At 43.1% G+C, this 20,442-nt stretch overlaps 1 protein-coding gene across 4 annotated transcripts in view; it reads right to left on the reverse strand.

The window, feature by feature from the left end:
* Positions 1 to 5,406: 5,406 nt before the first annotated feature.
* Positions 5,407 to 20,442, reverse strand: part of SEPTIN6 (septin 6) — a 70,109-nt gene continuing 55,073 nt past the window's right edge. The window contains exons 8-11 of one of the 4 annotated variants that reach the window (XM_019717028.3): positions 18,186 to 18,318; positions 15,320 to 15,510; positions 13,048 to 13,092; positions 5,407 to 6,410 (exon numbers count right to left, since the gene is read on the reverse strand). In XM_019717028.3, the coding sequence (XP_019572587.1) occupies positions 13,089 to 13,092; positions 15,320 to 15,510; positions 18,186 to 18,318 (328 nt within the window). In that variant the 3' untranslated portion in view covers positions 5,407 to 6,410; positions 13,048 to 13,088. Of the gene's footprint in view, positions 6,411 to 6,599; positions 8,429 to 13,047; positions 13,093 to 15,319; positions 15,511 to 18,185; positions 18,319 to 20,442 lie in introns of those variants that run through there. The other 3 variants (XM_019717027.3, XM_019717026.3, XM_019717025.3) reach the window with 3 other exon arrangements.

A 20,442-nucleotide genomic window follows, 5' to 3' on the forward strand; every position in this document is an offset into this window, starting at 1 on the left:
GTGCTCAATATAGTAGAAAACAAAGGAAAAACAAATTACGTTTTCTGTTGTCCTTCAACTGATTGCAAGCTTGGTGGGGAGAAACAGTTCTGCATAAAATCAGTGTCCCACTGGCAACAGGACCATTGGATGAAAGTGTTTTTGCTAAAGGCTGTAGAGATTGTAGCAATGCTGAGATCAGAATCTATGTCACCTCGCTCCTCATCCACTGCTCCCTCAGCCATTTGCCATTGCATTGCCCTGTTTTGTTTAATTTTCTTCACAGCATGTATCACCTGAACTTTTCTCTAGTTTGACTACCCACCCCCCAGTCTCAGCTCCAGGAGAATGAGGAACTCATCTGTCTTGCTTTTAGCACCTGCACCTGGCTACTGTGGGCACTCCATAGATATTTGTTGAATTAAATGAATGACAGAATGAATGGAGGCTTTTTCCATTGTCCCAACCTCATGAAATTCATTTTCTTGGAGACTACATTGTAAGTTGATTTGTTATTTTACAATTGGATTTATTTCAGCCTAAGCTGCCAACCTTCATAAAAAACAGCATTGTCATCAATATACATCTTCCCCAGAAAAAGATTTGAGAAAATAAAAACTAGGTCTTCTCAGCCTGGATGAAAACTTGTTCATCGTATAGGAACAAATAATTGCAATCTGACTTTTGAACTTGGATTACAAAATGAAAGGCAATGAAACTGATGTTAGAGGCCATTTGCTCTGGAACAGCCATAACTGAATTCCATTTGCAATTCCCACTATGGAATACATAGTTTCATCCCTAGAAAGCTAAACAAAAATTTGCATGATTATCAATTACCTTATTTCCCTGGCAATCCTTCTGATCAAAAAGAATCTTTCAGCCAACCTATGCCAGCCCCTTCCCTTCTCACAAGCCACAGATGACTTCTCAGTGAGCAGGAATTGAAATCCCTAAGCAGAAATAGATTATCTGAATAATGGTTGAAGAGAGGTATAGGAGGGAGTGATGATAAAGGCAGCCATCGCAATCCAGAACAATCCAGAAACCTCCCGTAGTCATCCATCCTCCTCTCCTCCATTAACTTTCTCTGTTCGGACACAGACTCCTGTCATTGTCTTTAACACACACACACACACACACACACACACACACACACACACACACACACACACACACAGAGAGAGAGAGAGACAGCTCTGAGCTTCTTTCCCTGCCCTTTCCTAAGGGGCAGTTGGTGAATGATGAAAGGGAGAAACTTGGAGCCTAGCTAAGCACCACCCCTATAAATTAGGTCACCAAAAGTTCTTGACCAGAATAGTCTGCACTACAATATCCTCTTGAGGAATGTTTACTAACATTAAAAGCAATAGCTAGGAGCTCCCACTGGCCAAATCTTGGTAATTTGAGCACCAATAGTATTAAGCACAGTAGTAAACCATCGAAAAAATATGAAGCCATAAGTCCATAATGACACTAAGTAGATAGATAAATAATGAGGAAGGAGGGAGGGCCTTTGCTTACAATAGAATACTCTGTGCCTATTAGGAAATATGAAGGTAGTGCTGGAGTTGCAAAATCATCATTTTGTAGATTGGCACAGGCAAGAATTATCAATAGATGCTAAATCTAGGGGAAATTTTTTTATGAAGAGTAGGATATTGCATGGACTTATAGTTTCTCCCCACAGATTGTTTATTAGTAGCAAAGAAGAAGAAAAAAAAAGTAATTTATATAGTGGAGAAATTGGGCAACACCTTTACCCAAAATGAGAACAATCTATTTTTCAAATGGGACTTCAAAAATATCAGTCATAAAAGACAAAGGCTGTTCCAGATTAAAGGAGACTAAAGAGGACATAATGGGTGATCCCAGACCAAATCCTATATGGCAAGAAAAAATACTATACAGCATATTATTCATAACTGTGGTTATATAAGAGAATATCATTATTATTAGGAAACACCCACTGGAACATTTAGGGGTAAAAGACCATGATACATGTAAAGTACCTTCAAATGGTTCAGAAAAAAATATGTATATCTTATCTACTATATATTATATACATGTGCATATATATATATACGAGGTCAGACAATTAAGTTCGCAAACTCATCCTAGGAAAGGTGCTACATACCTCATTGCTGAATATCACTACAGTCACCTTTGAAGTGCTCCCCTTGGGAAGCTATGCACCGATGCCAGTACCTAGTCCACCTTTCAGAGAAATTTTGGAACTCGTTTTCTGGAATGGCCATCAGAGCTGTTGTCGTATTACACTTCATGTCCTGAATGTCATCAAAATGTCTACCTTTCAATATTTCCTTTATCTTCGGGTAAAGAAAGAAGTCATTGGGGGCCAGATCAGGTGAGTAGGGAGGGTGTTCCAATACAGTTATTTGTTGACTCGCTAAAAACTCCCTCAGAGACAGTGCCATGTGAGCTAGTGCATTGTCATGATGTAAGAGCCGTGAATTGGCGAAAAGTTCAGGTCGTCTAACTTTTTTTACACAGCATTTTCAGCACTTCCAAAGAGTAAACTTGGTTAACTTTTTGTCCATTTGGTACAAATGCATAATGAATAATCCCTCTGATATCAAAAAACGTCAGCAACGTCATTGCAACAAGTTTGCGAACTTAATTGTCAGACCGTGTGTGAGTGTGTGTGTGAGTGTGTGTATGTGTGTGTGTGTGTGTGTAGGGCGGGGAGAACACACACAAATGATAAAGCAGAAGGGGCAAAATTTTATAAATTTCAAAATTAAATGCTAGGAAAATTCAATAGTTCCCTACATTGGTGAAGAATTTCAATCTAGCTACCTCTTAATCACATTTTGTTGTGTGTCCAGCACTGTATGGGGCCCTCTGGAAGGCTATGCATGATGTTCCTATCCTTAGGAAACTTAACATCTCTTGAGGAGGAAAGTACCTCAAATGGGAAGAAGAGAAGATCGTAAAAGTTCAAGTAGGATGTTCAAAAATGGAAGAGATCAGGATAGGTAGATGGGATCAAGAAAGGCTTCAAGGAGAAGGTAGGGCCTGAGCCTCAAAGGCAGGATTTAAATCAGTAGAGGATTCAGACAAAGTCAACAAATCACTTGTGTAACTCAGGGAGAGGTCTCTGGACTGAGTATACTGGGAAGAAGACTGGATATTAGGAAGTATTGGAAAATGTGGTTGAGTAGGCAAGATGGGGCCAATCTCTAAGTTACTAAAAAATAGCATCTAACTAGAGCTCATGCAAAGTATACCCCATAGCAAAGGGCACTAATCCAAACCCATGGGAGGTGTTAAATATGCCCTTACCATTTGATTAAGGAAAAATAATTTGATAAGCCCCAAACCAAGATGGAGTTTGTCCCCAATTATATACATAACAGATATTCACACAATTTTTTATAGGTATTGAGCCCAGAGCAAGGCCTTTCTAAAGCTCAAGTCATACAAGCTAAGAGGTAGTGCAGGACTTGGATGGACACTGATGGAAAGTAGGTCTAGGTGGCAAAACCTGAATTTTGGGAGGTGACTCTGCAACATTTTCAGCATAGGGATGACTCTCCTAAAGTGGGGGCATTTCAGACAGGAGAGGACACTGCTTAACCTCAGTGCTTACACTGGAATCCTGGTTGTTGGGCCTTTTTGAGGATATTAGAGGCCTGGTTCTCTCCCCAGTAGTTGGCATTCTCACCTGCTCAGCATTGCCCCAGGAGCAGGCTCTCTTCGACACAGCAGGCTTTGCCCCCCATTTGTGCTCTAGCAAAACTGGATGCAAATTTTAATCAAACCCATGTTCCCCTTAACTTGCATTAAAACTTCAGCCATTTGTCTTCATTTTTTATTTCTTTTGACCAGCCACTCCCTTCAAACACCTTTAGTCTGATGATGCATCAACAAGCACTAAAATGCATTAGAGGTGGGGTAAGCAAACTATGGCCTACATACCAAATCTGGTCCCACCACCTGTATTTGTATGGCCCTCATGCTAACAAAGGCTTTTACATTTTTTAAAGGCTTAAAATAATCAAAAGAATAATTCAGGAGATATGAAAGTGAAATTTGTGTGTGTGTCAAATTTCAGTGTCCGTAAATAGTTTCATTGGCGCACAGCCACATTCAACCTTTTACATATCAGCTATGGATGCTTTTGTGCTATAGTAACAGTTGAATAGTTGCAGAGAGCATATTGCCTGCAAAGCCTAAAACATTTACCAGCAGGCCTTTTACCAAAAAAAGTTTGCTGACCCCTGGCCTAGAGCAATGATTCTCAACATGGGACTTTTGCCCTTCAGGGGACATTTGGCATTGGGAAAAGACATTTTTGGTTGTCACAACTTGGGGTAGGTGGTGTGGTGTGATGTGGTACTAACATATAATGGGTAGGAATGCTGCTAAACATGCTACAATTCATAGGTCCCTACAACAAAGAATTATCTGTCCTCAAATGTCAGTAGTGCTGAGGTTGAGAAACGGTGGATTAGAGAGAAACCTAAAATACTTCTAGTAAAGGGGAAACTCCATCCTTAATAAAGGATATCATTTATGGAACACCTGGTCTTTAATTTACATTAGCTCATGTAGGCTTCACAATCGCCCTATAAGGGAGTTACTGATAGTCTCCTTTTACAGAGAAGTTTTTAACACAACTTGCCCATCGTACACACGGCTAGCAACACTGTCAAGCTCAAGAGCCTGTATTTTTCTACACCTCAGTGCCTGTCGCTACTCAGTGATGTCACAGGCGATTTATGTCTCACCCGGCTGCCCCCTACTGTGCGAGCTGTGCAGACACAGGCCAGTGTCATTTCCTTCAGGCCTGGGTACCAAGCGGTTAAGGACCACTGTCCTGTCCACAGCATCTGGCCATCCCGGAAATGAAGCCAAGGAAAGGAAACTTCACCTCGACCGCAAGCAGACTTATGAAAACTGACCACTCTGCCTCTTGTCCACTTTAATGCTGGGGGCGGGAGGCTGAGGTGGGGATAGGAGCTTCCCTCCCTGGTATACCCAGGACATAAAATACTACTTGCTATCTTTAGAATGCTTTTTGAGTCATGAAGAACAGTCATATCCATGAATTTTCAGGAATCTCAAATCACAGACTTAAAAGAATCTTGTTCGGTAGGATCTGGCACTCCACTTCCTCCATCGATTATCCTAGATCATCATGAGCCCAACGGATCAGTTAAATCCATGCTAATAAAGGAAAAGTAGAGGATTTCCTGTCCACTCCCACCCCACCCTGTGGGAATTTCAATCTCAGATTGAGGAAACGGGGCACAGCAGCCCATCTAGAAAGGTTGCATATGGGCTGATGGTGCCTCCCTGAGCCCCTCAAGTCACCCACTTGGAAGACAGCTACTCACTTCTCCTAAGGCAAACCATGATGGGCCACCTCACCTAATGGTTTAACATCAGATCACACAGCCATTGAGCATTTCTTTGAAATTTTATTGAAAATTGACATGGGCATTAGAAAGGTATCAAGCTAAACAGTGCTGGTTTCAGGATGTTTCTCCTGGCAAATGAAGGCCCCAGAGGGGCAGTGACTGGTCACACCTTTGAGCAAAAACAACAAAGAAGAAAGGAAAAACAAACACAGATACTGGAAAACATGCAAAAAACGACTCTCTCAAGAGACACTGGATAGTGGGATGGCAATGGTTATAGGGATATTTAGGAATGAGCACGCACTCACATGGTATTTTGATGCAAGTTAAACCAATGAATTCAAGGCAGATTTATCAACATCAGATCTGTCCCTCCAGATTTCAAGTTGAGCAGAAACCTCTCTCAAAACCCTAACTGGCCTTGGAAGGTTGAATGGAGTAAATTTTGCTCTCACTAAGCTTATAACCCCTCCCATCTTTCCCTTCTACACTGGGTGTTAGTGGATCCATTCTCCCCCTTGCTGGGGGTCTGCAGAAGGTCTATGAATGCAGAAGAAGATACAAATGTCACTTGACTTTCTCGTCCATATTCAGAAATGTTTAATAGTGGCAATAGACAGTCAACCCACTGAACCAGAGAATTTGTGTTTAAAAAGAAAAAAAAAACCTCAAACAAAAACTTGTGAACAGCATTTCCACACCCACAGGTGAGGTTTCCTGCCCCAGTCACTTACACTTGGGTGAGTCATCCTGCAGTTGTCTCTCTGAAGTTACATTTGGTCCATTCTCCAGCTCTGATGGTTCTTTTCCTGCCTTGTTAGGTTAGGACAAGACACTTCCATTTAAAATACCATGTAACTCAGGAGAGAGCTTCTTTCCTGGACACAGGGACCCATGAACACTTGCTGAGTGTGTGTGCGCAATTTGGGGGGAGAGGGAATTTGTTGTTTTCTGGTTTGAGACAACATGGAACCCTAACTCTTCTATAATGGCAGTCTTCTCCTTTAAACTTAGTACAGCTGCTGAAGACAAGATTAAAAAAAGCTGGAAAGGGAGAGAGAGAGAAAAGAAAACATGAAATTAGCCAAAGAAAAAGAACATTCAAAGTAAGACAGGGCAAAGGGAGGGGCAATGTAAGGTAGCACAGATTATACTTGTAGAGGACAGGTTAGAAATGGGGTCCATCACCACCAGGAAATCTGCTGAGAAGGTTTTAAGAACACCACACACCAGTTTAAAGCTTCTTGTTTTAATTAAAAAACAAGCACATATTAACAGCCATGTGAAGGTCAAATGATTAAAACAGAAAACAAAGTGATCTATATTGCAGCTAGGAAAAGTAAACTTCTTGGCTTAAGAGAAATGACGGGTGTGTGTACACACATGTGGGGATTTTTCAGGCATGCCATTCCAGTCTGGAAAAATAAAAGCACTGACCATTTCTAATGACTGGTTTTGTTTCACCAGAAGTAACAGAGTAGTTAGGGTATTTTTAAAAAAAACACACCAGTAACAATTGTATTCATTAAAAGGCCTTTTCACTGAAGGAAAAAAACACACCTTTCTGTCTACAATGATAAAACAACTATTTTAATTCTTTTCATAGCATTTATCGACTTCCTAAAGGCCTTATGCTCGCTCACGGGTTAGATTTTTGTTTATTATACTTTCTTGATTATAAGGATCATCTAGGGCACCTGTTAAATATACGCATGCCTGGGCCCCATTCCATACTTCCAGGAAAGCTGACCAGCTAACAAGTGCTGGTGATCCCTACCGTCAGCAGAAGCACTCAGTTCAGGAGCTGGTCTGGAGTCTTCTGCTTTGCCCGCCGCTACCCACACATCCTTGGATATTTTTCTATGGGGAAAAAAACCCTCAAAGACCCTCTAATACTAACTATTCAGTTTCTCAGAGCATCAAAAGACCTTGTCTCCAGGAACACACATGAACAGATTGAATCTCTTTGTGAAATGGATCGGCAATCAGGAGACACTGAATTTAGCCTGGCTTCTGCCATGAAACAGTAATGGGACCTCCGGCAAATCCCTCACTTCTCTGAGCCTCAATTTTCTCTAACGAAAAAAGTGGGTCATGTCTGTCTAGTGGACCAAAATTTCTCCCTTAATACAAAATTCCTGCATACGTCTCAATACAAAATTCCTGCATACGTCTCCGAAGGTCCCTCAAAGGGTGGGTGGCTCTCAAACTTTTGAAGTTTTCAGAGTTCCTCAAGCCTCAAGTACCGTAAACAAATGCAAATGAGGGGGCTTTATTTGTGATGCAAATAATTACCCAGAGGGATGGAGACTGGTGGTTGTTTTACGTTTGGGATTCATGGGAAGCAGTTGTGAAACTGGACAAGAAAATATCAAAGCTGCAAAGTCTTCCCAGGAAGACTTGACAGCCCTAGCTCAGCATCTCTCTGAGCTACTAGCTGAGTATCCAAGTGTTTTTTGTCTGTTTTTGTTTTTGTTGTTGTTGTTTTAACTGCCAAACACAGGGTCTCCTAAAATGCTCCACTATGAGACTTAGATTTTTCAAGAAACTAGCTTATGCTTTGGCAGCAACCCCTTCACACTCGCCTCTGGCCACTAACCAATCAGCTACTCACCAGACAATACATCAAAACTGCACTCTTGCTTTGCCAACAAGATAAAGTGTGTGCATATATTTGCTTTTCATTTTTTTCTACCTTTCACTGCCTATTACTATCTATTATTGAAGAGAGAAACCCTCTCCCCATTCTCAACACTTCAAAAAGGCCTGAATATTTGGCATAGCCTTGTTAGACTGTGTTTTGGAAGAGAGTAACCAAAAAAGCCACCTCAAAAAATAAAAAAGAAGATGAAGGTCATGGTCAGTGCCAGTGGGACTGGAAGGCAGAACTCAAAAGAAGAGGTGGGGTTTGAAGTGGAAGTGCATGGCAGGAGAGGGGGATCTGGCTGCCTGGCACCCCGAAGGAACACTGTCAGTTAAAATAGGAACCTTGGCTTTAAAAGCTAAATGGAGTCCAGTCCAGCTGTAGCGGGGAATACTATTCAGTACACAGCCATGGATTACTGCAAAGGAAGGGCAGAGAAAGGGCGTGTTAGCCACAGGTCATTGCCAGCTTACCTCCAGCTCTCACTCTCTCATTGGCCAAACACCAAAGGCCACTGTGCCCGACAATGGAGGACTCTCTACTTCAAAGGGTTTCCCAAAGCCATTATCAAAATTAGGGCTGGAATATTTTTAAGATATCAAATCTTTAGACTGGAGATAAAGTTAGGGACCTTCCGAGAGAAACAAAGAGTCTTTTCACCTCTCCAGCTGATAATCTCTCCTCTTCTGATTGGGGGGACACATACAAAATACAGATTAAATCTCATCACATTCACCAAATAAATAGACTGGAAGACTCATCAAAGCTAAACTGAAAACACTGATTCTTTGACCACTCAGTTTGGCAGTTTATGACCTCCTACTGGCTCTGCCTTTGGGGCATTGTGTGGAGCCCCTTAAGAGATTACAGAGGGGATGCTGAGACACCTCAGAATATTTCCTTAAGTCTACCATTCATGACACTAGGCTGGTAATAATATTCAGATTTATTCTCACTTCCTCATCTGTGGGGTAACCAGAGAGGGGCAATTTATGCTATTTTCTTCAGCAGTCATGTTTTCTGGGAAGGGCGTGGTGTAAATAAACTTGTTCTGGATTTTTAACACAGCTTGAGTACAGTTACTTTGAGTGAATCAGAAGTGGAAAGGGCTGGGCTGCGAGGCGAGAAAGAAAAGGCACCAAAAGATCTCCTTCTTGAGCCTCTATAAAGGGGCTGTTGCTCCTATTTGGGGGCAGGGGATGCTCAGGAAAGCTCAGTGACTGGAGACTAAGGGGGAAAGCAGTGCTGACTGGTGCTTACCCAGCCACCGTGGATGCAAATACCTCAGGGAAGCGAGCAGAAACAGGGAAGCTGATGGTAGAGTGTAGCAGATGGGTCCCTGGACCATGTTACAGTCTGGCAAAGATGGGGGAAGGGAGTGGGTGGCTGGGGGTGCTGGGAGGAAGACTGAGATGCATGATGCATCACATGACTGCTGATTTGACCAGAGGCCAGATACTATCCTCAGATTCTCAGGCTTCTATAAACCTTGGTAGGAAGAGTGGGGAGGGCAGGGTTTGTATGCCCCCTAGGAGTAATTAGGAAAGGGAGACCAAGCTCTGTTGTGCAGGAAAAGAGCATCTATAGGAAGCCCAAACTGAAAATGAAAAGAGAAGTTGGGTTAATGAATGGGTGGATTAATGTAAAAAAAAAAAAGTTAGAAGAAAATTGTGTGTCATGATGACTAATTGATAAATTAGAATACATAGCTATGTTAGATGGTCTTAAGGTCCTATTACATTGATTCCTGGGAACATGCTTTCTCGCTCATACACCCACACACACCTCTGAGTGGCAGCAGTAGTGGTATTAGCTAGCAAAATAATTACCAACAGCCTCAAGAATACTTTCTCTCTTGCTAATTGCTAGGTCCTGACTAATGCCCCCCCCCAACTAGAAACTTTGTGCAGGAATACCTTCAGCAAATCTCCAGGTAGCCTCTGGCCACTGGATAGAGCACCAGGCTCTCAGCTACCAATTGCCTTGTCCCATAGGGAAAGCAGAGGATATTGAGGTTTCACCTCAGGAAGCCTTCAGGGCAGTCCCAGTCAGCTAACTGGTAACCCATAAGGAAAAGCTGTTTGAGAAGTGTCTGGGGATGGTCCAGACCACAGGTATCTGAAAACCTGAACTATGGAAATCCATGGTTGGTTTGTGTTCACATAGCACTTTGACCTTTCTTCCATTTAAACTTCATCCTTGTGACATAAACAGGGCAAGTAGTATCAATCTTCATTTGACATTTGAGGAGACTGAGAAACAAAGAAATCAACTGTCCTGCCCATGATCATAAAGAAAGAGTCACAGCCAGAATTAAAGCCTGAATCCCTTAGAAGATGTTTAATCACACCTCAGTGTTCTCAAGAACTCCTTGGCTGTGGATCTAAGCCCGTTTCTTACCTGAAGAATACATTTATCTCATTAAAGACTATTAGATATTTGGGAGGGATCATTAGAAGCATATGCATATGTGAGTATATTTGTATAGTCACTTCCTCAGAGTGAATACATCTACACACCTCTCTCACTCTGTCTCTTCTCTCTTTCTCTCTGTCTCTTCTCTCTCTCTCTCTCTCTCTCTCTCTCTCTCTCTCTCTCTCTCTCATTGGGAGTTCTACATTCTTGTTCTAGTTCTGCCACTAACTTACTGTGTGATCCTTATATTCCCTACTTCTACATTTACTCATATTGTCAACTGAAGATTATTCCTTCCTTCTCTACCTCAAAGGACTGGTATAAGGCGAAAATGAGATATCATACTTTGAAAAGTATTAGAATGTTACATGAATGTTCACCTCTTATTTTATTTTGTCTACTTCCTACAGGAAGGGAAACCTAAACAAAACTGCAACGGCCTATGTTCTGGGCTTCACAGGAAGGCTGACATACTTTGATATGTGTACACTCTTTCATATACCATGCACCCCTCAAGGGTCGAGGGCCAGTAACCATTGAGATATAGTATCTACCAACTGTGTACAGGTCAGAGAAGAACTATTTCTCTTACAGTTGCAGACAGCTACAAGTAGTGTCTCAAGCAATTTCAAAACCAGTGAAGAACAGTAGGCTTTGCTCTGATTAATGAGAGGTGGCCTTTGTGATCTACCCCCAGGAATGAGGGCTTTGGGGAGGGGACAGACTGCCTTTGCTGCTTTCGGATCCTAGAGAGCCAAGGCCTTTTTCCCCTATTTGGTTTGGAACTTATTTTGTGGTCTGGTGGGGAGGAGCCTGCCAGGAAAAGCCAACCTAGTTGGGTTGGGGTTGGCTGTCCCAGCTGTTTGCCAATTGTCGCTTACTTATAAAGTAAGGCTTTAAGTATAGTTTTGCCAGAATTCATTTTAGTGATGGCCACTATCAGTGATTTACTCAAGGAAACCTGAACCAAATTGTGTCAAACCATGTTAATTCAGTTTCATTAACTGAAATCTAACTTACCAGGATACATCTTCCCTGCTCTCCTCATTGGAAATGGGAAACAAAGAAGGTACATGTGAACTGAGCTTCTACAGGTGTCAGACACTTTGCTAGGCACTGGAACCGCAGCAGTGGACACATTATGAAGTCACAATCTTCCTAGATGAAAATCTGATGTTTAATTCCTGTCAACTAACAGGAGCTCTAAAGACTTGCCTTTTAGCTAGACAATAAATCTTTTCATTGTTATTTTAGGGTTCTTTCCTATGGCCCACTTTCATTGGCCTTATGTTTCAGAAGCCTCTATGGACTTCCTCGTTGGGATTTGCTTGAAAATACGATGTTTTACCAGCTGCCCCAAGTCCCCAGTGCAGCAGATGTAGCAATCAGTTTGGTGATAACAGCAGGCTCTCCTTTTAAATTATAAACTACACTGGTGAGTGGGGAGAAGTCTTCTCAATATTTTATATTCCCTGATCCAAACAAACCAAATGTAAAGGCATTTATGAGACAACTGGGGTATTCTGAACACTGACTAGGAATTTTATGCTAATAAATTGTTAATTTTGTAAGTGTGATAATGGTGGCATTGTGGTTGTGTTGTTTTGGGTTGTTTTTTTTAAAGGAGTCATTATCTCTTAGAGATACATGCTAATAATATATTTATAGATGAAATGATATGGGATTTGCTTTATAAAAACCCAGCAGGTTTGGGGTAATAGATGAGACAGGATTGGCTCTATGTTTGGGGGCTGGGTTGTGGGTACCTGGGGCTGCAATGAGCTATCCTCTCTCTTCTTTTGTTTGGTTTGAAAGTTTCTATGGTAAAGTTTAAAAACCAGTAATAAATCTAATTGTGTTAAATTAAATATATTTATGTTCCCTCTTACCTACTACCTGAGTACAGTAGAACAGATAGAAGGTGCTTAATCATTGCTATAACCAACCTATAAATTACGTGACGCCAGGGACTGCTGTACTCACTTCTGTAGATACAACACCTAGCCCTCAGGAATCCATCTCAGCAAAGGCAGGTGTTCATAAAGCTGGTACTTGTAGAATTAAATTTAAGGAATTCTCTATAATATCTGAGAGCTCTTCATTTTCTTCCACTTTTATTATCATCTTGAGGGGTTACATAGCCAAAAGAAATTTGAGAACTTGAACGCCTTGGATAGCCACCAGAGGCAGACAGAGAAGCAAGTTCGGTTGGCTGGGAACATTCCCAAACCTGAGGTTAATGCCACTGTCACACTGCAAGACAGATCTGCTGAACCCAACAGTTTCCCTCCTCACTATAGTCTAGTTAATTATGCAAGTAATGATTAAGGCTCTTTAAGAAAAAAATGGCCAAAACTGAAACCTCAAATGTTGATCTACCTATGCTAGCCAGCTGTTCTAGAGGCAGAAAATACCTCGCTTTTAATCAGGCAGGCAAACATTCCACATATATACTTGAAACCACACCAGACTGTTTCTTCATATTCTAAGTCACAAGAGGAAACCAGCTAGGACAATTAAGCAGCTTCCTTTATGATTAGATAAGTGTGTTGGGGGGGCAGGTTTTGGGGAGACATGTTCTAGAAGCCACTGCCAGTTCTATTTAGAGTTAATAAGGCTTACCGGGACCCTGGGTCTCATGCAGCATGCAGCAAACAGCAGAGTTAACTGTAAAACAGTAAGAGCTGATGAAGATGGAGTGAACTTGAGGAGAAATCAAATGTTATGAATTCACACAAACAATGAAGAGTTAGAGGTCAAAGGAGATTAGGAAGAGTGGAAGGGACAGTGGGGAGGGTGGGCTGGTAGGGACCCCTGAAACACAGGTACTCTTTCTTAACATCTTTAAGGGCAGCCAAAGGAAATTCTGAATATGTGACTGTATTAGATCCAACCACCATCTGTCAAGAAATGCCACTATCACCACTTCTACTTCAAACCCCACCACTGCCATCATCACCATGGGACCAGAGTGATACAGGTCTCATGATAGGTCTTCCAGAAGTTAGCTGTTTATGAAATTATATAAAAAGCCCAAGCCTGGGGCCACTTATACATCTGGAAGTATGGAAGGGGGCAGTCTATTTTGTCAGGACTTTATTGCAAATATGAGATGCCACATGCCAGTAAGGTTTTCACCCATCTCAGAATTGGAAAAGGGTACTGTAACCAATCCCAAATATTCCTGGAGAATGTACAGCGGTATCACTCTACATAGGGTCTTCTGCCTGGGGCTGGGGGTGGTCAGGTAATTTGAGACAACTGGGAAAAAACCTGATCTGGGAGTAACTTCCCCTGAACATCTAAACAGGGAATATTTATAGGTTAGTGTCAGTGGGGTCCAAACAAACGAATCTCCTAATTCCCACGAGGAGGCTGTGAAACTATCGAAGGGATTAAGTTAACGAATACCACAGGACTATGAAGGAAGCAGGTTAGAGCTGGAAGACAAATTTAGACATTTCTGATCTTAAAAATAGGAATCTATGCCTACTGGTGCAATTAACACACCATGACAAATCAACTAATATACAGTATGTCCAAAGAGGCTTTTCATTTTTGTTTTTGTTTTGGCTAGTTGAACTTTACATTAGGTAATACCAAAAAAAGTTAATTAGTGAATTTAACATATAGTAACAAAAATCACTAGACTAATTGGTGAAAAAGTTCAAATTACCCTTTTGAATAAAGAATAATTGGATTGGTAAACCGAGTGCCTTCAAATGTAAAATATTTTAATATTGTACAAAAGTCACTGTCTTATTCCTAAATGATAAGTCAGGCACAGAGGAAAGGAAGGTGTTTCCTCCTTCTGACAAATATCCAACAGTTGAGTCAGGAACAAGTGGCTAAGAACAGAGGGCAATGACCATGGACATCTTTCAGATCCTCAGGTCCCTTTAATAAGGACATTGCCTAACATGCCACCTGAGGGCTCTTTGAGTCACATTGCACAAACAGCTACAGAGCACAACGGACCACTGGGTTTTTTCCTACTGTTTTGTAGACCCCATCAGAAATGCTTTTCTCTTCTCTGGTTCTGGGATGAGGAATGCATTGGATCAGGATAATTGACCCACATGGTAACCAGAAACCCATGCTATCCTGCCTTACCAAATACCAGTGGAGAGAGATAGATTGTAAAATCATTCCCCAGGTTAAGGATGGGGCACCCGTAGTATTCCAGCATCTGAAGGCTCCCCACCAAGTCCTCGGTACCCCAGACTGGGAACAACTAAGGAGTCAAGAGGAGGGACAGCAAAGAGGTGAGAAACCAGAACTGGGCTACAGCTTTCAGCAGCAGCAGTTAAACACTGCTGGCTGCAGTTAGCGAGAACTGAGGCAGAGCGAATGTTGGCTTACAGGCACGGAGAGGAGAACACCTCAGACATAGGACTGGCAAACAGGCCTGTAAGCCCAATCAGCTCCAACTTCTGGGGCGGGGGGAGGAAGAGAGTGCCCAGAAGCTTCTGGGAAGACTCTTTTTCTTCCATTTCCCTCTATCTATCCTTCTTTTTGTCCATCTCTTTCATATAACTTTGCAGCTCTCATTGTTTCCTCCCTTTTTCCTTCTCCCTCTCACATTCCTTTTGCTTTTCCTCTCCTTTCTCTCCCTCTCCTCCTCCTACGTGAATTTGCAGGACTTTCCTAAGTAGGCCAAACAGAAGGATGGGCCTCTGGGACCAACCACTCCCCTACTCTCAGTTCCCCAAATTCAGGGAATCCTTACATCCTATGGGGACACTGAAACCAGTTACAGGTATCTAAACTCGTCTAACAGCCCACAGCTCACCTCTGGTCACCAGCCCTCAGCCTCTTCAGTCTCCAGACCCTGCCCTGAAGGGATGAACAGGAGGAAAAAGAAGCCATCACCCCAGAGCAGCCTCCCACTTACTTTTTCTTTTCTTTGTCCCTTTTCAGAGTCTGTGAGCCTCCAGCCTGGGGGCCCTGGGACTGGAGCAGCTCGGCAGCTGTCTTTCTCTGTTTGAAAGCGCTCACTTCATCATCCAGGGATTTCTTCTTATCCTCCAGCTTCTTCTTCTCATCCTGGTGTAGTTTCTTCAAACGGTCAAACTTCTCGTGCAGCTAGCAGGAAAGCATAGGGAGTTTGGGGGGAGTCCCCCGTGAGCAGCTCCCAGCTGAGCCAAGCCCAGCGCAACTGGAGACTGGCAGGGTTATTACCCTGCAGGACCTTGGGACCTTAGGAGACATTTCTGCCAGGGACAGCTATGATGGCACCAAGGGGCACCATGTTCTAGAGAGTCCACTTCTCCTCCTGCCATTTTACCTCCAAGTTTCTGCTCCTGAATATGGTCAGGGAACCATGCATTCTGCTTAATTAAACAATTCATTTTTTCAAAAAGTTGCCACACATGGTTAGTGTTGGGACAGAGCCAGGAGTGCAGTTTCCAGGCTCTCGCCCTCACGTGGAAAGGTGCTGGCTCAGGTAGTAAATGGCCATCAACTGTGATTGGATGGCCATCAGCTGTGGCTAGTTGGCCGTCAGCTGTAACCAGTGAGCCATTGGCCACTAATATAACTGCTGTGGCTACGCTAGCAGGAAAAAATGGGGGCTAGCAAGAAGATGGTGGCTGAGCTAGCAAGAGCGGATTGCAGTTAGCACGGCGGATTGCAGCTAGCAAGTGAGGTTGGTTGGCAGAGAAGTGGACGGCAGGTTGTGGATAGTGTGGCTCCTGCTTCCTGCGTCTCCAACCCAGCCGCCAGCGAGACTATAGTGGTATGATTCCCCTATCTATAGCTCCGTGGGTGTTCCTTTTTGGCCTCACCATGTCCTGCATTCTTATGTGGGGAGCGGGACAGGAGACCCCACATGACACCCTGCATGACAGTTAGTAATATCAATTATAATAGTATAACCTTTATTTAGTGCGTATTATAGGCCACGCACTGACTTTTATAAGCACTTTATATGTATTAACTCATTTAATCATCTCAATACTCCTATGAGGTAGGTGCTGTTATCTGCATTTTATGAGGAAACAGAGGTGGGAGAAGTTAAGGAATTTGCCCAACCAAGGTCCATGCATTCTTTAGAGGATTATATAGTGAGATCTCCCAATATGAAAGAGGCCCCTGCTTTTTATTATCTTCAATCAGGGAAGATCACCATGGATCGCAGAGCAAACTTCAACAATGCCAAAGCTGGTCGAAGGAAATACTTGCCCTTGGATATGGAAGGAGATAAAAATATATGTATATATAAAATAGAATGTGCGGAGACCTCAACCTTGATCAAGGGGTCCCTGCTTAACTAGCCCTGAGTAGAGCCAGACACCCAAAGGAGAACAGCAAGAATATTCTGGCATGCCATTGTAGTAAGTGGATCAGGGAGCAAGAAGTACAGTTGGTAACAAACTAGAATGTGATAAACTACCCTGAATAGTAAGAGCAGACCAAGCATAGTTTCATTTTCTTTTGAAGACTCAGGAGTGAATTTAGGATTCTGTAGCACTTGCAGCATACCATGAAGGAGGTCAGGTCTCCAGGTCCTAGAGGTATTTGAAACTGTCATTTAGCAAGGCATGGCGGACGAAAGACTTGCCAGGTAAACCAGCTTTTAATAGTCACTTGGGGTAGGGTGGTGGAAGTTCTGTCTGTCAGTTGTTTTAATCTGGCTTTTGTCCATTGACTTTTCATTCATTCTTCTTTGAGATCCCCTTACCTCTCCTAAAAATACTGGGTAACCTTTTTCTTTTGAAAAGGGAAAGTGAAATAAAATCAATACCCTTGCCCCAGGCTTTGGTGATAACCCTAGAGAGCCACGACAGATTGTGGGGGAAAAGACTTAAGAAGTAATTAAGTATTTCCCTTCATCATGGGTTTCAAGGTCCAGAGAGGTGAAGCAGTTGCTGATGTGCCCAAAACTGTAGCTAAGGCCACTTAATGGAGCATCAGTAGACAAATTGGTAGAGAGACCTTGGACCCAATGTGATAGTTAGAGAACTAACTACACTCTAATAGGCATGGCTTAAGTAATGAAAACTCCAGAAGAATCATTAAATCTTAGTTTAAAAATTCGCTAGAGCCTCACAGATGTTTCTTTAATGCTACCGTGAAATGCAACAGAATGTCCAAGTGACTAAAGAAATGCCCCAGCTGTCACTGTTTCAGGTTTCAGCAAGGTACCCAGGACTGCCTGGGACCATCTTTCCCCATGGCCATGAGAGCAGTTGGAATGGGGCAGGACAGCCAACAACCTGATCAACTATTCCTACTGAGCTCCAACCTCCCAGGAAGAAGGAAAAGAATCAGCTCACACCTTACCTCAAGGGGCTATGTCAGGTCTTGACTCTTGAGCAATGCAGCCCAATAGAACTTTCTGTGGCGATGGAAATATTCTGTATCTGCTGTCCAATACGATAGCCATAGTTGCAAGAGGGCTGAGCATGTGAAATGTGGCTAATGTGACTGAGGAACTGAGTTTTAAACTTTATTTAATTTTAATTGATTTAAATTTAAATAGCCACATGTGGCTAGCGGCTACTATGTAGACAGTGCAGCTCTAGAGAATTAAGTAACATGGAATGAGAAAATATCCTGGCCTTGGGGAATGAGGGATCAAAAAGACAGATCTATCACAACCTCCTCTGTGGCAGCCAAGGCAGAGCTACAGATGTCATTCCCCATTCCTGTCTGGAGGCTGCAAGTCTCCTGCTGACTGTGCTCTCAGGACAAAGCCCCTGCCATGCCAAAGCTCCGCATCCTTTCCCTTCCCACCTACCACCTAGGCTCACATTTACCTCTTTCTCTGCCTCTTTGAGTTCAGCTTCTTTCTCTTTGACTCTCTGGACAAACATCTGTCTCATCTCCTCTTCTTTTTTCTGGAGCTCTCCTAGGAACTCATTCCTTTTGGCCTCATATGTCTCCTGCAAACTGTGAACATGGTCAGGTTAATTACCCTGCCTTTGGAATGGCTCTTATTTGATGAAAATGGACCCCAATGATCCCCCCTGGGTTCCCTCATCTTCCCTTCCCCAATTCTGGGAGAGGTACAAAAACAGAATCACAAAGCTATGGGCAGCTAGCTTGGCATGTGACAGCAGGATCACAGGGCTCCTTGAGGTGGATGGGGCAGCCCTGGTGAACTGGAGAGATATTTGGAACTGGGAGTGACTTAGAACATCTGCTTCTATACTCGCATTTTATAGGTGAGCAAAGAGGCCCAGAGAGGTGAGGTGACTTGCTCAAGACCACATGGCTAGTTAGAAGCAGAGCTGGGACCAGAACGTGGGCCTCTTCTTTCGTTCTGGGTCTTCCCACTGCACTCTGCTGCCAGGTCCTGGCTCTGAAACTGACTACATTAATGAACTATTACAATAAACACTTAATGAGACTCCACCATGTGCTATGGAGAGAAATGAGTAATACTATGCTAGTCACTCTCAACAACTAGAGCCAACAGCCACTGTACCTGCCATCAAGGAATCCAGTCTAGTGGAAGATGCCTGGGTTAAGTCTCCCTGCCCCCAGCCTGGACTTAGAAATAAATAGGAGCAAGCCTAGTGAAGAAGAGAAGGAACTGTGTTCCGAAGAGGACAGCATGTGGGAAAGCACATGTGGAGAGAGACTGGCATACTTGAGAACCAGGCACAATCCAACATGGCTGGAGAGTCTGATGTAAGCTATGGAATGGTGGGAGATGAGGTTCCTGAGTCTGCCAAGAGAGAGCAGGCATTGAATGCCATATTAGACTTGGACATTTACCCACTGTAAGGTTTTATGCAGGAGGACTTGACCCAATTTAAAAATGAGAAAGACCACTCTGGCTTTTGTATGAAGGACAGACTTTCCAAAGATCCAAGAAAGAAATGACAGGATCTTAACGTTAAGGTGTGATAGGGAATGGGGGACCTGGAGGAACAGTAAGGAAAGCAAACTCCCAGGACTTGGGAGGACTCAAATATGATTCCGTTTTTTTGTCTTGGGTAACCAGACGGATGGTGGTATCATGAACTGCAACAGGGAACACTGGACTGGAGAAGGAGTATGGCTAAGAAGGAAGAAGATGACTTAAATTTTAGACAGCTTAAGTTTCAGGTATGTTCCCTATGGAGCATCCAAGTGAAAACATCCAGTATACAGTTAGATCAATGGGTTTGGAGCTAAAGCTTGGGAGTCATCTATTTCTACGTGGTAATTAGGGCTGTAAGAGGAGAAAGAACCAGACGCAAAGAGAATAGCAAGTGAAAGGAGCAGAGACCCTAGGAAAGCATCCTGGGGCACAACATTTAAAGGAACAAGCTGAAGAAAATGAGCCAATGAGGCCTAGAAGGAGTAGGAAGAAAGAGAGGACTAAAATCAGCCAGACCAGTGCTAGAAAAGCAAAAGGCAAAGAGAACTTTGGGAAGGAGGCAGAAGGGAGGAGTTCCAAACGATGAGATAGAAAAAGATGGGACTCGGAGGCCACATTGTAACTGGCCATGAATGTGTGATTGCTGACCTTGGAGGGAGGCATTTCAGTGGTGTGATGGGGTCAGAAACTAGTAAATACAGAGCAACTCTTTCTCCTTCCTGTCAGAGTCAAACTTCTTAACAGGGTAGAGGATGGTGAGGAGGAGCACTAAGGGGCAAGTTTCTTTAGGATGAGAATGTTTGCATGCAACACGGAAAGGAGCCAGCAGAGAAGTAGTGCAAAGGGTGAAGACATGGATAACAGGTGTTCAGGATGGAGCAAAGGAGAGGACTAGATGAACAGGTAGAGACACAACTCTTCTGCCACAGATGCGGATTAAAGCTGGCAGAAGGAAAGGAGAAAGAAACATAAGGTAGCATCCACCAGAGAGACAAGCATAACTTCCTCCAACTCCAGGAGCTCCAGCAGCTCCTATCGGTGAAAGGGAGTGAGTCCAGCCCTCCAGAACCAGGCACCCCTGAAGAAATGGCTGCGCTTTGCCCCCAGGCAGGCTTTCTACTGTATAGTGGGATCTCAAAGGCCATTTGAAAGCCTTCTTAGCCCACAAGCCTGCCCTCACTTGCATATCGATGCCTGGCATTTCC

The sequence above is a fragment of the Rhinolophus sinicus genome, chromosome 18, assembly GCF_057876585.1.
Source record: "Rhinolophus sinicus isolate RSI-liver-muscle chromosome 18, RSI-T2T, whole genome shotgun sequence".
NCBI classification, from domain to species: domain Eukaryota; kingdom Metazoa; phylum Chordata; class Mammalia; order Chiroptera; family Rhinolophidae; genus Rhinolophus; species Rhinolophus sinicus.